Source organism: Tursiops truncatus, chromosome 9 (genome assembly GCF_011762595.2).
Source record: "Tursiops truncatus isolate mTurTru1 chromosome 9, mTurTru1.mat.Y, whole genome shotgun sequence".
In the NCBI taxonomy this organism is placed as follows: Eukaryota; Metazoa; Chordata; class Mammalia; order Artiodactyla; family Delphinidae; genus Tursiops; species Tursiops truncatus.
In genome coordinates, this window is record NC_047042.1 from 29,837,578 (window position 1) to 29,851,856 (window position 14,279).

Consider the following 14,279-nt stretch of genomic DNA (forward strand, 5'->3'; position numbering starts at 1 on the left):
CTATCAGTAAGTCTACCTTTCAAAGGTGAGAACAGTAGGGATTATAGAGGTTAAGTAATTTGCCCAAAGTCATAAGCTGGTAAGGGCCTAAATAATAAATGTATACCTTAAGGATTACATGGGGAGACATTGCATGAGGTCACTCTGAGTCTCAAAGTAAATCAATGTCTGCCTTACTTGATTCTGCCCGGGACTTCTTTTATTATATAGAAACACTCAGCACAGGACAGAGTTGGTGCATGTCCAGGCAGCTTTGGCAGTGTGGGTAATTAATTAAGGTAACTGGGACTCAAAACTGCCTTTTCCTCTCATCTATGTGGCAATGCAAGGGCACGCAGGGTATATTGATTTCTCCACAGAATCTCCTACATTACTACAGTCACATAGATTTGGCATAAGATATCAGGTTCCTAACATTCTGCAGAAAAACTGTTTCCTATGACTCCATTCTTAGGTTTGGATGAGGAATGTTTTATGCATAGTTTCTGCACAACTGAGTCATTGTGACGGAACAACCTTGTCACAGAGCCTTTATTCTGTTGACAAGGATGGGCTCTGTTCACAGTAAGTCACCATCAGGCCCTCCTGTAATTAAACCTTTTTTTCTTCTAACATTCCCTTCTCATTTGGCTCCCATCTAGTCTAGCTGTCCAAGAATCCAACGATTCTAAAGAATAGACTTTAAATAACATCATCTCTATGAGATGAGCTAGTGAGCTCAGCTAAGTACAGCTGAATACTCTATCTACGCTCAATCCCCAGGGTTTTTGCTAAACTACAAATGTAAACATACCAATGAGCTCTCTGAGTATGAAATATAACAATTTCGTCTTCTCCAAAGAGGCATGGGAGTATTATTTGTACACACTACTGAAGAGCGGACATTGGAATTAATAACATTTGAGGTACTTCCCATTCCAAACCCTCCAAGACAGCTAATATGCCTAATGACAAATGTGGCTGTAGAGGACCAAGTGTCATTTAATTTGGAGGCCACTGAAACTAAGTTGGCAACTCGGGTGAGTTTATCACTCCAGGTATTACAGGTCTGTAAGTGAGCTCATGCCATGTCCCAGAGAGACCTTGAATTTAGCCCTGGCCACAGTACATGGCACCTGTCTGCCATTCCAGCTTCAAAGCGATACGGTTGCATCATGAGAAACACAGAAAAGACAAGCAAACTGCTCCAAATAAGAAAGTTGTGGAATTACTGCGGTGTTAGCAAAAACAAAAATAGGACGGATAAAACCGAACCAAATGCCAACTCCCCTGTGATAAGAGCACTGCATCAGATTTCTCAAAAAATTTAACTGTGATAATATACACAAAACCATCTTAACCATTGTAAGTGTATAGTTAAGCAGTGTTAACTATACTCACGCTGTTGTACAACCAACCTCCAGAACTTTGTCACCTTCCCCCAGCTGAAACTATGCCCATTAAACAACAACTCCCCGTTTTCTCCTCCCCCAAGCCTGCTACCGCTATCTTACTTTCTGTTTCTATGAGTTTGGCTACTATAGACACCTCATCTAAGTGGAATAATACAATAATTGTCTTTTTGTGACAGGCTTTTTTCACTTAGCATAATGTCCTCAAGGGTCAACCATGTTGTAGCAGGTGTCTGAACTTCCTTATTAAAGCTGAATAATATTCCCTTGTATGTATATAACATATTTTGTTTATCCACTCATTCGTTAATCTGATTTTTTTAAATCCTGAGTTGAGACCCATTTTTTATTGATGCGTTTGAATATAGGCATCATCCTACTGTATGTGTGTGTGTGTGTCCTATAGATATAGACCTTATAAGAAGTACAAGGAAAACAAATAGAAAATTCCTCATTTCCTTGAAGGCTTTTTAAACTATCCTATCTTACTCCAATTTTACCTTTATGGTGTTGAAGTTCTGGCCACTGGTCAAGCACAAGTAATCCATTTAAAACTTTGCCAAACACATTTTTTTAAAGGAGAAAGTTATTTACATTGGCAGTATAATGTATATGGTCATGGCTGGGATGGCAGAAAGACCTGGGTTTGAATTCTGCCCTAATACTGTATAACTCTGGACAAGCCTCAGTGTCTTCATGTGTCACAGAAAATAATATTACCTACTGTGTGGGACGGTTCTTGGAGGCTTAAGTGAAATAAGACCTAGCACACGATATACACAATGAAAGGTTACTATTATTGGTGTTATTTTTATTATAAAGAGGTTCTTCTCAGAGACAAGAGTACTGGAGAGTAAATAAACTATTTTTGTAGGAGCTTGATTTAACTTTTGAAGGATGCTTTTAGTAGACTTCTAAAAGGCATTAATATTCATCAATATTTATGTAAAGTACAGCTTTTTTTCCCTGTTGTATAAATTAAGCAATCATATTCTCTTAGGTAATTACAATTAAGCCGTACAATGCTAGGCAAATATGTAGTTCTCAATCAGTGAACGCTGAAAACTCTTACTGAGTGTCATCTAAACTATAGAGTCCACTTTTTCTCAGTTATCTTTACTGTGAAAGCTGCCTTTCCTTTGTCAGTTGTCTTCCTTCTATTCCACCATCTGCGTGCCAGTAAAGCTTCACTCGGGCTTCTCCAGCCTAGTGCTCACAGGTCTCTTGGGAGGAACTGAGCTATCATGCTTCGCAGAAAGCATGAACATCTTCCTTTCTATGTTAAATCTGGCTAATATGAAAATAACTTTGTGCATTGAAACCGCACTTCAGTGCTGCTGACACAGCCTCTCACATAGATGACATTAACTTACAGGACTCCTTTGGCTCTTCAGTAATTACAGTCCTTTGAGTGAGTTTCAAAGCACATCATTTTCACATTGAGTCCATTGACTCTTTAGTATTCTGTCAAGTAAACAAGTCAACCTTGTTGATCCAAAAATTAGAGACAGAAAGTGGGTCTAATTTTAGCAAAAAGGATGGGGGAAGATAAAAAAAGAAAACCAGAAACACCTACAAGCTGAGCATAGCTAAGAAGTACTACCACGCAAACTGATATATTCTGAAGCTCATCAGTAATCACTGATGGGATGGACACTGCACAGACATACTCTGTTATAGTTCCACCATCCTCACGTAGACTGACTTCCTTACTTTATTTAAATGCAAAACTTTCTGGAGATGGGTGTTTCCTTATTCTATATTTAAAGTCAAATAGCATACACCTATTTGTTGAAATTTAAATGAGTATTTGAGGAAGTTTTCTGAGACTGTTATAACCCCTTCTGTGATATCTGGAGTCACCCAGATGTCCGAACCATGAAGCAAGTACAGGATGAATAGAAAAATCAATGTCTAATCTTCCACTCAGTTAAACATATATATAAAATACATATATATATATTTAAATAGAGAAATGCTTACCTGGAAAGGAGAAGTTTCCTCCAATATTAACAAATCTGTCAGTCATTTCTCCAAATACTATCATCATGAGGGGGAGACCTGACCCATGAGCTATGGCCATGATAGTGCCAAAGGACATAAATAATTTATCCTGCCAATCAGAATATCGAAACTAAAAAAAAAAAAAAAGAAAGAAAGAAAAGATAAGAATACTTAGCTTGTGTAACAGGATTTCTCTTTTTTCACAATGATACGTTCTTCGGATTTTTATTTAATGTCAGTACTTTTGTAACAGTTGCAAGTAAAGGTATTAGGGAAGAAAGAATGTCAATCCAATCACTGACAGATTAATTTCATGATTCTGTTTATTTTGTATTCTGTGAGGAAATCAATCTAACTCCATTTAATCACTATCTTATTTGGATAAGTGCAATATAATCAGAAGGGACGAAGGTTTGGTCCCATTAAGAAATATTGTTTGATTTTCTAGAGCTCCTGAGGTAGTGAATTAAGAGCAGCTAGGGGTAGACATCATTTACATACACACACATAGTATGTCCTTTAAAAAGACATTCAGGGCTTCCCCGGTGGCACAGTGGTTAAGAATCCACCTGCCAATGTAGGGGGCACGGGTTCAAGCCCCAGTCTGGGAAGATCCCACATGCCACGGAGCAACTAAGCCCGGGTGCCACAACTACTGAGCCCGCGTGCCACAACTACTGAAGCCCGTGCTCAGCAACAAGGGAAGCCACCGCACTGAGAAGCCTGCGCACAGCAACAAAGAGCAGCCCCCGCTCGCTGCAACTAGAGAAAGCCCACGCGCAGCAACGAAGACCCAACGCAGCCAAAAATAAATAAATAAAATTTAAAAAGAAAGACATTCAGAATAGTTCAAAGGGAGAATTACAAAGGGGTTGGGGGGAACAGCTCCTCTGGGTTTTGAGGATAAGATCCCTTTAAGAGGTTTAAGTTCGCTTTTAGAAGGCAGCTCCACAGTGAAGTGCAACAAACATTAAGGAGTGCCTGAGTGTGTGCTTTAGGGAAGACTTGCTCATGGAGATGACGCTCACTGTAGAATCTTGAAAGGTAAGGGGGAATTAGCTGAAGAAGAAATGGGAAGTGCAGAGGAAGTGGAGGATGTTGAGGCTTAGAACAGCAGGAGGACTAGAAACCACACGAGCGCTCGGGTGACTCCACGCAGTGGAATTCCTGAGTGCACAGTACAAAGCGTGGAAGACGATACTACAGAAAGGTCTAAAAGGCCTGGTGGGCCACACCAACAATCTTGGACTTAGTACCACCTACAGAGGAGAGGGGTGATACCAGTTGTTACAGTGAAGTGCACAACACCTAAAACTAACCAGCCAATCAGCGTCATAATTCTCCAAAACACTCTGTCCCTCGCCATCTTTTTAGTCCTCTCCAAATTCTCACTTTTTCTCACCATTTCTTTTTTTCTTTCTTTTTTTTTTTTTTACATCTCTACCGGAGTACAATTGCCCCACAATGGTTTTCTCACCATTTCTGATTGAGTGAACTATGGCTCTCTCTCTTTGTTCTTCTTTCCTCCTCTGCCTTCCGGACTACATCTTCCGTCTATAAGTTTTCTGTTTCTATACCTTCCTCTCTGTCCCTTGCATCCTTCCTGTCTTTTTAACCTTTCCTTCTGCCCATTTCCCTCACCTCACCCCCTTTGGGGGACAAGGATCGGTGACCCGAAGAATGGATGATGAGTCAGGCTTGGTGGAGTGGGACCCCTGAGGGTGCAGGCTGAGTCAGACGGGCTCCCTATGCAGGGGCACGCTGAGGTCAAAAGCACAAGGCGGGGAGTGAGGGGTGTGTGTGCAAGCTGTTCTCAAAGAGTTCCAGGGGTTCAGTCTGGGAGACCACATTCCATCATCAAGCACGTAGGGCAAGCAAGAGTGCTGAAAGGGACAAGGGGTCAGAAGCCAGGTGGGGCCTGGAATGGAACAAGGGGAGCAGGTAAAGTCAAGGACAAGCGGGGAAGGGCCCCTAAAACTGCTACAAAAGGGACCAGTGTCCCCAAGGTTCGTTTTATGGCTCCTGCGGAAGGGAGATAGAGCCCTCGGGTCTATGGGCCACAGTTCAAGCACAGGAGCAGGTTGTCATATAATGTTCCTTCAGTGAACATTTATGTGAAATGGAGGAATGTTTTAAGTGCTTTTCATGGTACCTCCGAAACTCATATAATGTAATATGTTAACTGTACCTCAATTTTAAAAGTTTTTCTTATTAATTAAATAAAACATTGTCTCCAAGCTTCAATTTAAAACTCCATGAATTTCACAGCAATACCCTAAGTAAACCTAGATCTGTTTTCAGATCAAAAAGAATGCATTCTAACTCCTATTAAAAAACACACTTTTGGGCTTCCCTGGTGGCGCTGTGGTTGAGAGTCTGCCTGCCGATGCAGGGGACACGGGTTCATGCCCTGGTCCGGGAGGATCCCACATGCCGCAGAGCAGCTGGGCCCGTGAGCCATGGCCGTCAAGCCTGTGCTTTCGGAGCCTGTGCTCCGCAACGGGAGAGGCCACAACAGTGAGAGGCCCACATACCGCAAAACAAAACAAAACAAAACAAACCCACAGTTTTGTCCTGAACCTCTAGCAGAACAACGGCAAAAATATCTATTCAGAGGGTGAAAAGATTACACTTACATTTAACAAGGTTAAACTTTTAGATTCAAATGATTGTTTCCACTTTAAAGTTAGTGACATTTTGTTTTCTCTACGAGGCAGATTTAAAACTTGTGCACTGGATTTCCCTGGTGGCGCAGTGGTTACGAATCCACCTGCCAATGCAGGGGACACAGGTTTGATCCCCGGTCTGGGAAGATCCCACATGCCACAGAGCAACTAAGCCTGTGCACCACAACTACTGAGCCTGCGCTCTAGAGCCCGCGAGTCACAAGTATTGAAGCCCGCGCGCCTAGAGCCTGTGCTCCGCAACAAGAGAAACCACCGCAGTGAGAAGCCCAGGCACCGCAACGCAGAGTAGCCCCCGCTCGCCGCAACTAGAGAAAGCCCACGCGCAGCAACGAAGATCCAACGCAGCCAAAAATAAATAAAAATAAATGAATAAATAAAAATAAAACCTATGCATTAAAACCAGATTTAGTTTCACAAACAATTTATTCTCTAAAGTACTAAATTGAAAAAATGTTACCCTTACTGAGACTTTTAAACAAAAACATCACGAGCATAAGGAAGAAGAGAATGAACAGGGGCTTTATGGTGACATGAGACGAATGCAGCAATGCTCCAGAGTGTGGACATTTTGGTGTCCTCTCATCCCTTACTTAATAAGCTGGAGGTTTCAGCTGACATGCCGCCTAATACCAACTTCTCTGCTATCAAAAAATGGCCGTCATAGTTTGAAACACATCATATTCACCAACAGTGGGCAAACACTTTCATGGGTCCCCTCTCTTAAACATATTACAAATGAAAAACAGATTTGCCTTCTTCCAAAAGTATGTTGGCTTGCCTTGGACCAGCAGAAAACCACTGAGAATTGTTGTAAACATATCTGAGTCCATAACAGTAACTCCATATTTAATCAATTTTCCTGGAAGCCAACGTGAACATAATAAATTTCTTAATCATTTACAATTTTCTGTAGTTAACAATCTCTTTATATGCAAGCTTATTTTAAACTAAATTCGGGTTTTTTTGTGAAACAAGTGCTGAGATGCATTTTCCTGAAATTGGTTCATTTGTATGCTGCTACGAACACAAGTCCTATTTTCAATTTCCCAGTACACCAGTTAGCTCTGGTTAGCCAATCCAGGACAGCACAGGTGCATCAGGGAAAACCTATTGCTGCCTGTAGACAGTCTTAAAGTACTGCTATAACTATGGATCCGAGACATCAAATTTAAATGAAGGCAGGAATTATTCATATTTAATATTTCACAGCTTACCAATGTTAATGGTCCAATCAAATTTACTTTCTTCGTTTTCTCCTTATCTTGTTTGCTGTAAAAAAATATAATTGACTGAATTTAAAAACTGTTACAAAATATTTCAATTGAATATAAATTTGAGTAGTTATCATATTCAATATTATATATATATTTAACATCTTTATTGGAGTATAATTGCTTTACAATGTTGTGTTAGTTTCTGCTGTATAACAAAGTGAATCAGCTGTATGTATACATATATCCCCATATCTCCTCCCTCTTGCATCTCCCTCCCACCCTCCCTATCCCACCCCTCTAGGTGGTCACAAGGCACCGAGCTGATCTCCCTGTGCTATGCGGCTGCTTCCCACTAGCTATCTATTTTACATTTTGTAGTGTATATACGTCAGTGCCACTCTCTCACTTTGTCCCAGCCTCCTCTCCCCGCCGCTCCCATGTCTTCAAGTCCATTCTCTACATCTGCGTCTTTATTCCTGTCCTGCCCCTAGGTTCATTAGAACCTTTTTTTTTTTTAGATTCCATATATATGCGTTAGCATATGGTATTTGTTTTTCTCTTTCTGACTTACTTCACTCTATAAGACAGACTCTAGGTCCATCCACCTCACTACAAATAACTCAATTTCGTTTCTTTTTATGGCTGAGTAATATTCCATTGTATATATGCGCCACACCTTCTTTATCCATTCATCTGTCAATGGACACTTAGGTTGCTTCCATGTCCTGGCTATTGTAAATAGTGCGGCAGCGAACATTGTGGTACATGTCTCTTTTTGAATTATGGTTTTCTCAGGGTATCAACATTATACTTTCAAATATAAAATAGTGATGTCCACAAATTGTCAAAATTATCCAGTTTCGACTGCAAGGCAATCACCAAGTGCAAAGGTAACCATCCAAGTTACTATAGGAATCTCTGGATAACCGGGAGACGGTCACCTGTCTTGCAGAGCTCACACACAGAGGGAAGATGACTACGTTAACAGTGTCCTCCAGATCAATTAATCCTTCACTTGCTAAAATCATACATATTGATCTAAAATTAGTAAAGGCTGGGACTTCCCTGGTGGCGCAGTGGTTAAGAATCCGCCTGCCAACGCAGGGGACACGGGTTTGAGCCCTGGTCACGAAAGATCCCACATGACGTGGAGCAACTAAGCCCGTGCACCTAAAGCCCGCGAGCCTCAACTACTGAGCCCGTGTGCCACAACTATTGAAGCCCATGCACCTAGAGTCCGTGCTCCACAACAAGAGAAGCCACCGCGATGAGAAGCCTGCACACTGCAACAAAGAGTAGCCTCCGCTTGCTGCAACTAGAGAAAGCCCGCGTGCAGCAACAAAGACCCAACGCAGCCAAAAATAAATAAAATTAAATTTTAAAATTTATATTAAATAAATAAATAATAAAATAAAATTAGTAAAGGCCACCCTTCTGAATGATTACAGGGAGTGGTGTCAGGAAATCCTGTCAACTCTGCATTCAAAATACATCTAGAATTCAACCACTGCTCACCAATTTTATGGCTATCCCAATAGACAGGAGAACTCCTGTCTTGTTTCTCCACTTCCACTTATGCCCACTTTAGTCTTTCCTCAACACAGTAGTCAGAGTAGTCATTTAAAAACTCAAGTCATGTGGTTGCCAAGGGTTGTGGGGAGAGGGATGGATTGGGAGTTTGCGGTTAGCAGACGCAAACTATTACATATAGGATGGATAAACAACAAGGTCCTACTGTATAGCACAGGGAACTATATTCAATATCCTGTGATAAACCATAATGGAAAAGAATAAAAAAAGAATGCATATATATGCATAACTGAATCACTTTGCTGTACAGCAGAAATTAACACAACATTGTAAATCAACTATACGTCAATAACGCAGATTTTTAAAAAACTCGCAATTCGTATCATGCTACTCCTCTGCTCAAAGACTTACAATGGCTTCCACTTTTCTCAGAGTAAAAGCCAAATCCTTACATTAGCCTCTAGGGCCCCACATGATGTTTCCTTGTCACCTCTCTGACCACAGTGCCCGTTCCCACTGCTGCTTGCTCTGCTCCAGCCACCCTGGTGTCTCTGCTGTCGCTGTTCTGTGAACCTTCCAGACATGCTCCCATCGCAGGGTCTTTACTGCCTGTGCCAGGAATGGTCTCCCTCCGATGCTACACACTTCTCTCATTTCTTTCAAGTTCTTGCTCCGATATTGCCTTCTCAATAAGACCTCCCTTAACCACCCTACTTAAAATTGCAAACGACTTCCTTTTTGCACTCCTGATTTCTTTAGCCTTGATTAATGCTTTTCCGTAGCATTCATTCCCTTCTAACATTTGCTGTAGTTTACATATTCAGCATAGGTATTATTTATATCTATCTTCCATACAATACATGCAAACTCTAGGAGAGCTGACTTTTTTTTTAAACCTAAAAGGAATTTATTTAGCTTAAATGTCCAGGTGGTGACAAAGTTTTACTCATAGGACTCGATCCCAAATTATCTAGAACATTCGCTAAAATCAAAGGACAGACATCTGCAATGAAATACGTTCAAAACAATGTGCCATAGGCAATAACGGCATGATTGCAACAAGCACGTAACTAACTCTCAATGTGCCCTAGATAACTGAAGTGAGCTGAACTTCCTTTAATGTACGAGCTTTAGTCTGCTTTTTATAAAAATTTGTCTCCTTACACTTCATTTCATAATCTTACAGTTTCAACTTATTCTTAGCTTTTTCTATTTCTCTTCTGAACTGTCTTCTTTCCAACACAAGGCTGTGAGCTCCACTTCTGAGGACTTCCTTGGGTTCTGTCACTGCATCTTTTGCAGGAAACCCCCTCTGTACCCTCATCAAATGTTCAGCCAGTGCAATACATAAATAGCCTTCTTCCAGAAAATGCCATCTATTTATAGATTCACAGTCAATCCCAGTCTAAATTGTCAGCTGACGAAACCCACATTTTTGTAGTAGAAAGAATATCAATTATTTTCTAGCAGAAATAATACCCATTTTATGTGGCACCCCAAATTTTCGGTGAATGAATACCATGGTACGTAGAAGGAATAAGGCAAGAGCACTGGATGAAGACGTTAACAGACAAAAATAATGCCTCAGTTGAACCACCAGATAGGCACGTTTTCCGTTGACTAATCAGGTCCCTTGCAGCTTGAGGACACACTACAGAACCTGATAAAATTTGTCCCTCGGGGTGATCACTGGATGACACAGTTCAATTAGTTCTGGGTGGCCTGGCATGAACTCAGAGACCACAGCAGCCTCGTAAACTGAAGCTGAAGGCGGAAGTGATTCACTATTCCCACGGTGAAAGGCGGACAATGACAACATGTCACTGACTGGTTTGCTTCTGCCCCTACTGAGGTCCGTGAAGTGTGGGCAACAAGGGCCTCTGGGAACCCGAGAGCCGTCACAGGAAGGAAGACGTTCAAGAAAGAGGTTTCCCCCTTGCATCTGAACAAAAATTTCTTTGGCAGCACAGGTTAGGATGAATGAGGCTGCTCCAGGTGCGCCTACCCCCTTCACCCCTCACCACCCACAGGGGACAAAGATGGAAGAGCCTGGCGCTGGGAGGAGCGGGGTGGGATGGGTAAAATGAGGAAGAGGAATAACGAGGGGGAGGAAGGAGGTTTCTGCTTCACTACGCTTGTTTAAAAAGCACAACCGTCAATGACACGTCTGATGCTCTGCCAGCATAAAAGATCAGATGATGTTTATGAAAGTTTTTCGGAAAAGTTTTGAGTTACATAACGCAAGGAATGTTATGCCACACATATTCAGCGAATCACCCTGCCCAAAGAGACGCGGGCACTTTTAAACACATCCTCTTCTTCCTGAGCCCGCTGCAAAAGAAGCCTCAGTGACATTCCTTGGGTAAGGTCAGAACCTCAGACAAGACTCTACGGAAGCTCCAAAACAAAGGCCAAAGGCATCATCAGATTTTCTCAGCTTCTTCCCTCAGCCAGATTTGGCCCGGCTGATTCACGTGTCGCGGAAAAGCGGCGGCTGCGGGTCATGTACCTGTTGCTGCTGCCACGTTCAAATTCGTCCTCCGTATTCTTGGGGATCCGGACTGTTGTGAGCCTTCCCGCCTCTAGATCCATCTCAGCCTAGGGAGAAACCACAGTCTCAGGTCCAAGAACACCCACCCACCGCGGGGAGGTCGAGCAGCCTCCTCGCAGACCCTGCTCGAGGGATCGGGACCAGTTGACAGGTCGCGGGGCGCGGGGACGCCGCGTAGAGGTCGCGCTGCCGCCGCCCGGAGCCCACTGTCGCCGGAGTCCCCCGGTCGGAGCTGGCGCGCCCAAGCTCCCCTCACCTGGGACCTCGCGCGTCTCTGGCCGAGCTGCTGGGCGCACCAGGGCTGCGGCCGCGGGGCCTGGACTTTGTTCCCGGCGGCCTCGCCCCCGCCCACCCCGCGCGCTTCGGGGCCAGCGAGGGCCCCCGGGCCACAGGAGCCCCTCCCGCCGCCCGCCCGCCGCCCGCCCGGCTCACACGGCGGGCCAAGCGCGGAGAAGGGCCCGGCACGCCGCCCTCGCCGCCGGAGGTGCCCCTCCGGCCGCCGCCCACCCGGGCGAGCAGCCAGCCCCAGGCCGCTGCACCAGCTGCTGCTGATAAGCCCCGGACCAGCCCGGTGCCGCCGGGTGTTCCGAAAGCCTCGCCCGGCTGGCCACCCGAGCCCTCCAAAGTGACTGTCACACTCCCTCGGCGCTCAGTGTTCTTTTTAAACCCATGCGGGGAACAGTTTCTAGACGCTCACTAATCATGGGACAGTCGAGGACCAAGAAAGACCCCTAGGCTCGCCTCCCGCTTCTGCGTCCCCAGGTCTGGTCCCCGGGGCACCAAACCCAACCATCTCCAGGGAGGACGAGAGCTGGGCAGGGCCACCTGGAATCATCACATTAAGCTTCTCTCTGTCGGTGCCCTCTTAATTCTTAGAGGCACAGAACTTAAGGGCTGGAAGGGACTTCAGAGATCGTCTAATTCAAAACCCGCTTTTTTTTTTTAAAACAATAAGAAACTGACGCCCAGAGAGGTTAAGTCCCGCCTGAGGCTGCATCCTCCAGACGAGGGTCCAGTCTCCAGTGTCTTCCTGTGGCATACTGCTCTGATCTCGGACAGGAAGAATCTAAAACAGGGAGCAATATGTTATCATGGCTTTGAAGCTTCACATCTTATTAGCTATGTGACCTTGGACACTTTCTCACTTGTCTAAACCTCAGTTTCCTCATATGTAACATGAAGATAAAACATCTCCTTTACCAGGTCACTGTGAGGAATAAATGAACTAAGAAGGTACAAGGAGCTAGTACTGAGCCTAAAACAGAACACACTCCATAAATATGGCTTTCCTTCCTCCCAACCAGGTAGCAGGATTACCTGCTGGTCCTTGCTGCTGCTCTGTCTTATTAACACACAAGTCATCGCATGGCTTTCTTGGGTTCCCAGAGAACCTTAAAGCAGAGCATCCTATAAGAGGTGGTGTTGTCGGCAGACCCTGGAATGAATCCCATCTCTACCACTTACTAGCTGTCTGGGCTTCGGCAGTTTATTTAATTCTTGATCCAGTCTCTGAAACCATAAAACAGGGGTGTTGTTAGGATTAGACATGATGTGTGCAAAGTGCCTGGCATATATAGGAGGTACCTTATAAATGATAACTAGCATTAATAGTTAAAAGATCAGAAGAGGCTTATGAGGAGAGACTGGGATAGGAGCCAGCAGCTCTAGCACTCACTCTTAAATATGCCACTCATCTCCATCCTGCTCTGCCTGTTACCTTGAGCTAGGCAGAAGTTGACTTGAAGAGATGCTGGGAGTTGATTAAAACTATGGCATTGGACTTCCCTGGTGGCGCAGTGGTTAAGAATCCGCCTGCCAGTGCAGGGGACACGGGTTCGAGCCCTGGTCTGGGAAGATCCCACATGCTGCGGAGCAACTAAGCCCGTGCGCCACAACTACTGAGCCTATGCTCTAGAGCCCGCGAGACACAACTACTGAGCCTGTGAGCCACAACTACTGAAGCCCGCATGCCTAGAGCCCGTGCTGTGCAACAAGAGAAGCCACCGCGATGAGAAGCCCGCGCACCGCAACGAACAGTAGCCCCCGCTCGCTGCAACTAGAGAAAGCCCGCGCTCAGCAACAAAGACCCAATGCAACCAAAAATAAATAATAAATTAATAAAAAAACAAACAACAAAAAAAGCTATGGCATGCTCTGGAATTATTAGAAATGAATTTATTTACAGATTTTCCTCAAAATATTTTTTCTTCTTATCCTGTCTACCACAATCATGAGGATTCTCTTCTTTGATCAATCAGAATTCCTCTTCCTCACAAGTCTAACAGGTGGTCAGATCACTAGGTTAAAATACTCTGAGATTAAGGCAATTGGAATTGTTTAGCTTGAAAGAAAGCTTGGTGGTGACTGAAGGACATTATAAAACTCCATAGCCTATAAGGAGATGGTAGCCTGTTCAGTTTCTATAAAAGACAACTTGAGAGAAAAGGTGGATACGTGAGAAAGTAGGAAGTTTCTGAACTAAAGACAAAAACAAAAAAACAAACAAAAGGACCCAGGAATAAGATGTGTGTGCCTGTCTGTCTGTCTCTCAGAGTCTATTCACAAAGTTGTCCCTATAAGAAGTGTTCATCATGTGTATTCTGCATCTGAGGCATGTTTGTGGGGAGAGAGGAGCCATGTCCACGTGACTCTGTTTACGTTTTTGCCTGTGTTACAGCCCATTCCAAGGGCCACTTTTATATTTATTTGGTAACAATAAAACAACATTACCCGGTGCATCCATCTGGTTGTTCATTCAAAAACAATATTTAAGCCACTATGATACACTGGAGATTCCTCAGTGATACTCAGGCTGTAAGAAGTCTTAACTTTCTTTTGTTGGTAGGATATTGAGATACTTCTGCTTTGCTCTCGTTGATGTCGGGTTAATGTCCTTCCTCCA

The 14,279-nt window shown here is 43.8% G+C and overlaps 1 protein-coding gene across 7 annotated transcripts in view; it reads right to left on the minus strand.

Annotated features, from left to right (window-relative positions):
• The window catches only part of ABCB4 (ATP binding cassette subfamily B member 4), a 75,161-nt gene extending 62,316 nt beyond the window's left edge, over positions 1 to 12,845 (minus strand). For 2 of the 7 annotated variants that reach the window (XM_019928949.3, XM_019928941.3), the window contains exon 1: positions 3,375 to 3,505. Coding sequence is in view for 5 of the 7 variants with exons in the window: in XM_073809614.1 (XP_073665715.1) it covers positions 3,375 to 3,525; positions 7,297 to 7,351; positions 11,336 to 11,424; positions 12,695 to 12,739 (340 nt within the window). In the remaining 2 variants the exon portion in view is untranslated. Of the gene's footprint in view, positions 1 to 3,374; positions 3,526 to 7,296; positions 7,352 to 11,335; positions 11,425 to 11,633; positions 12,014 to 12,340; positions 12,359 to 12,694 lie in introns of those variants that run through there. The other 5 variants (XM_073809614.1, XM_073809615.1, XM_073809612.1 and 2 more) reach the window with 5 other exon arrangements.
• Between the last annotated feature and the right edge of the window lie 1,434 nt (positions 12,846 to 14,279).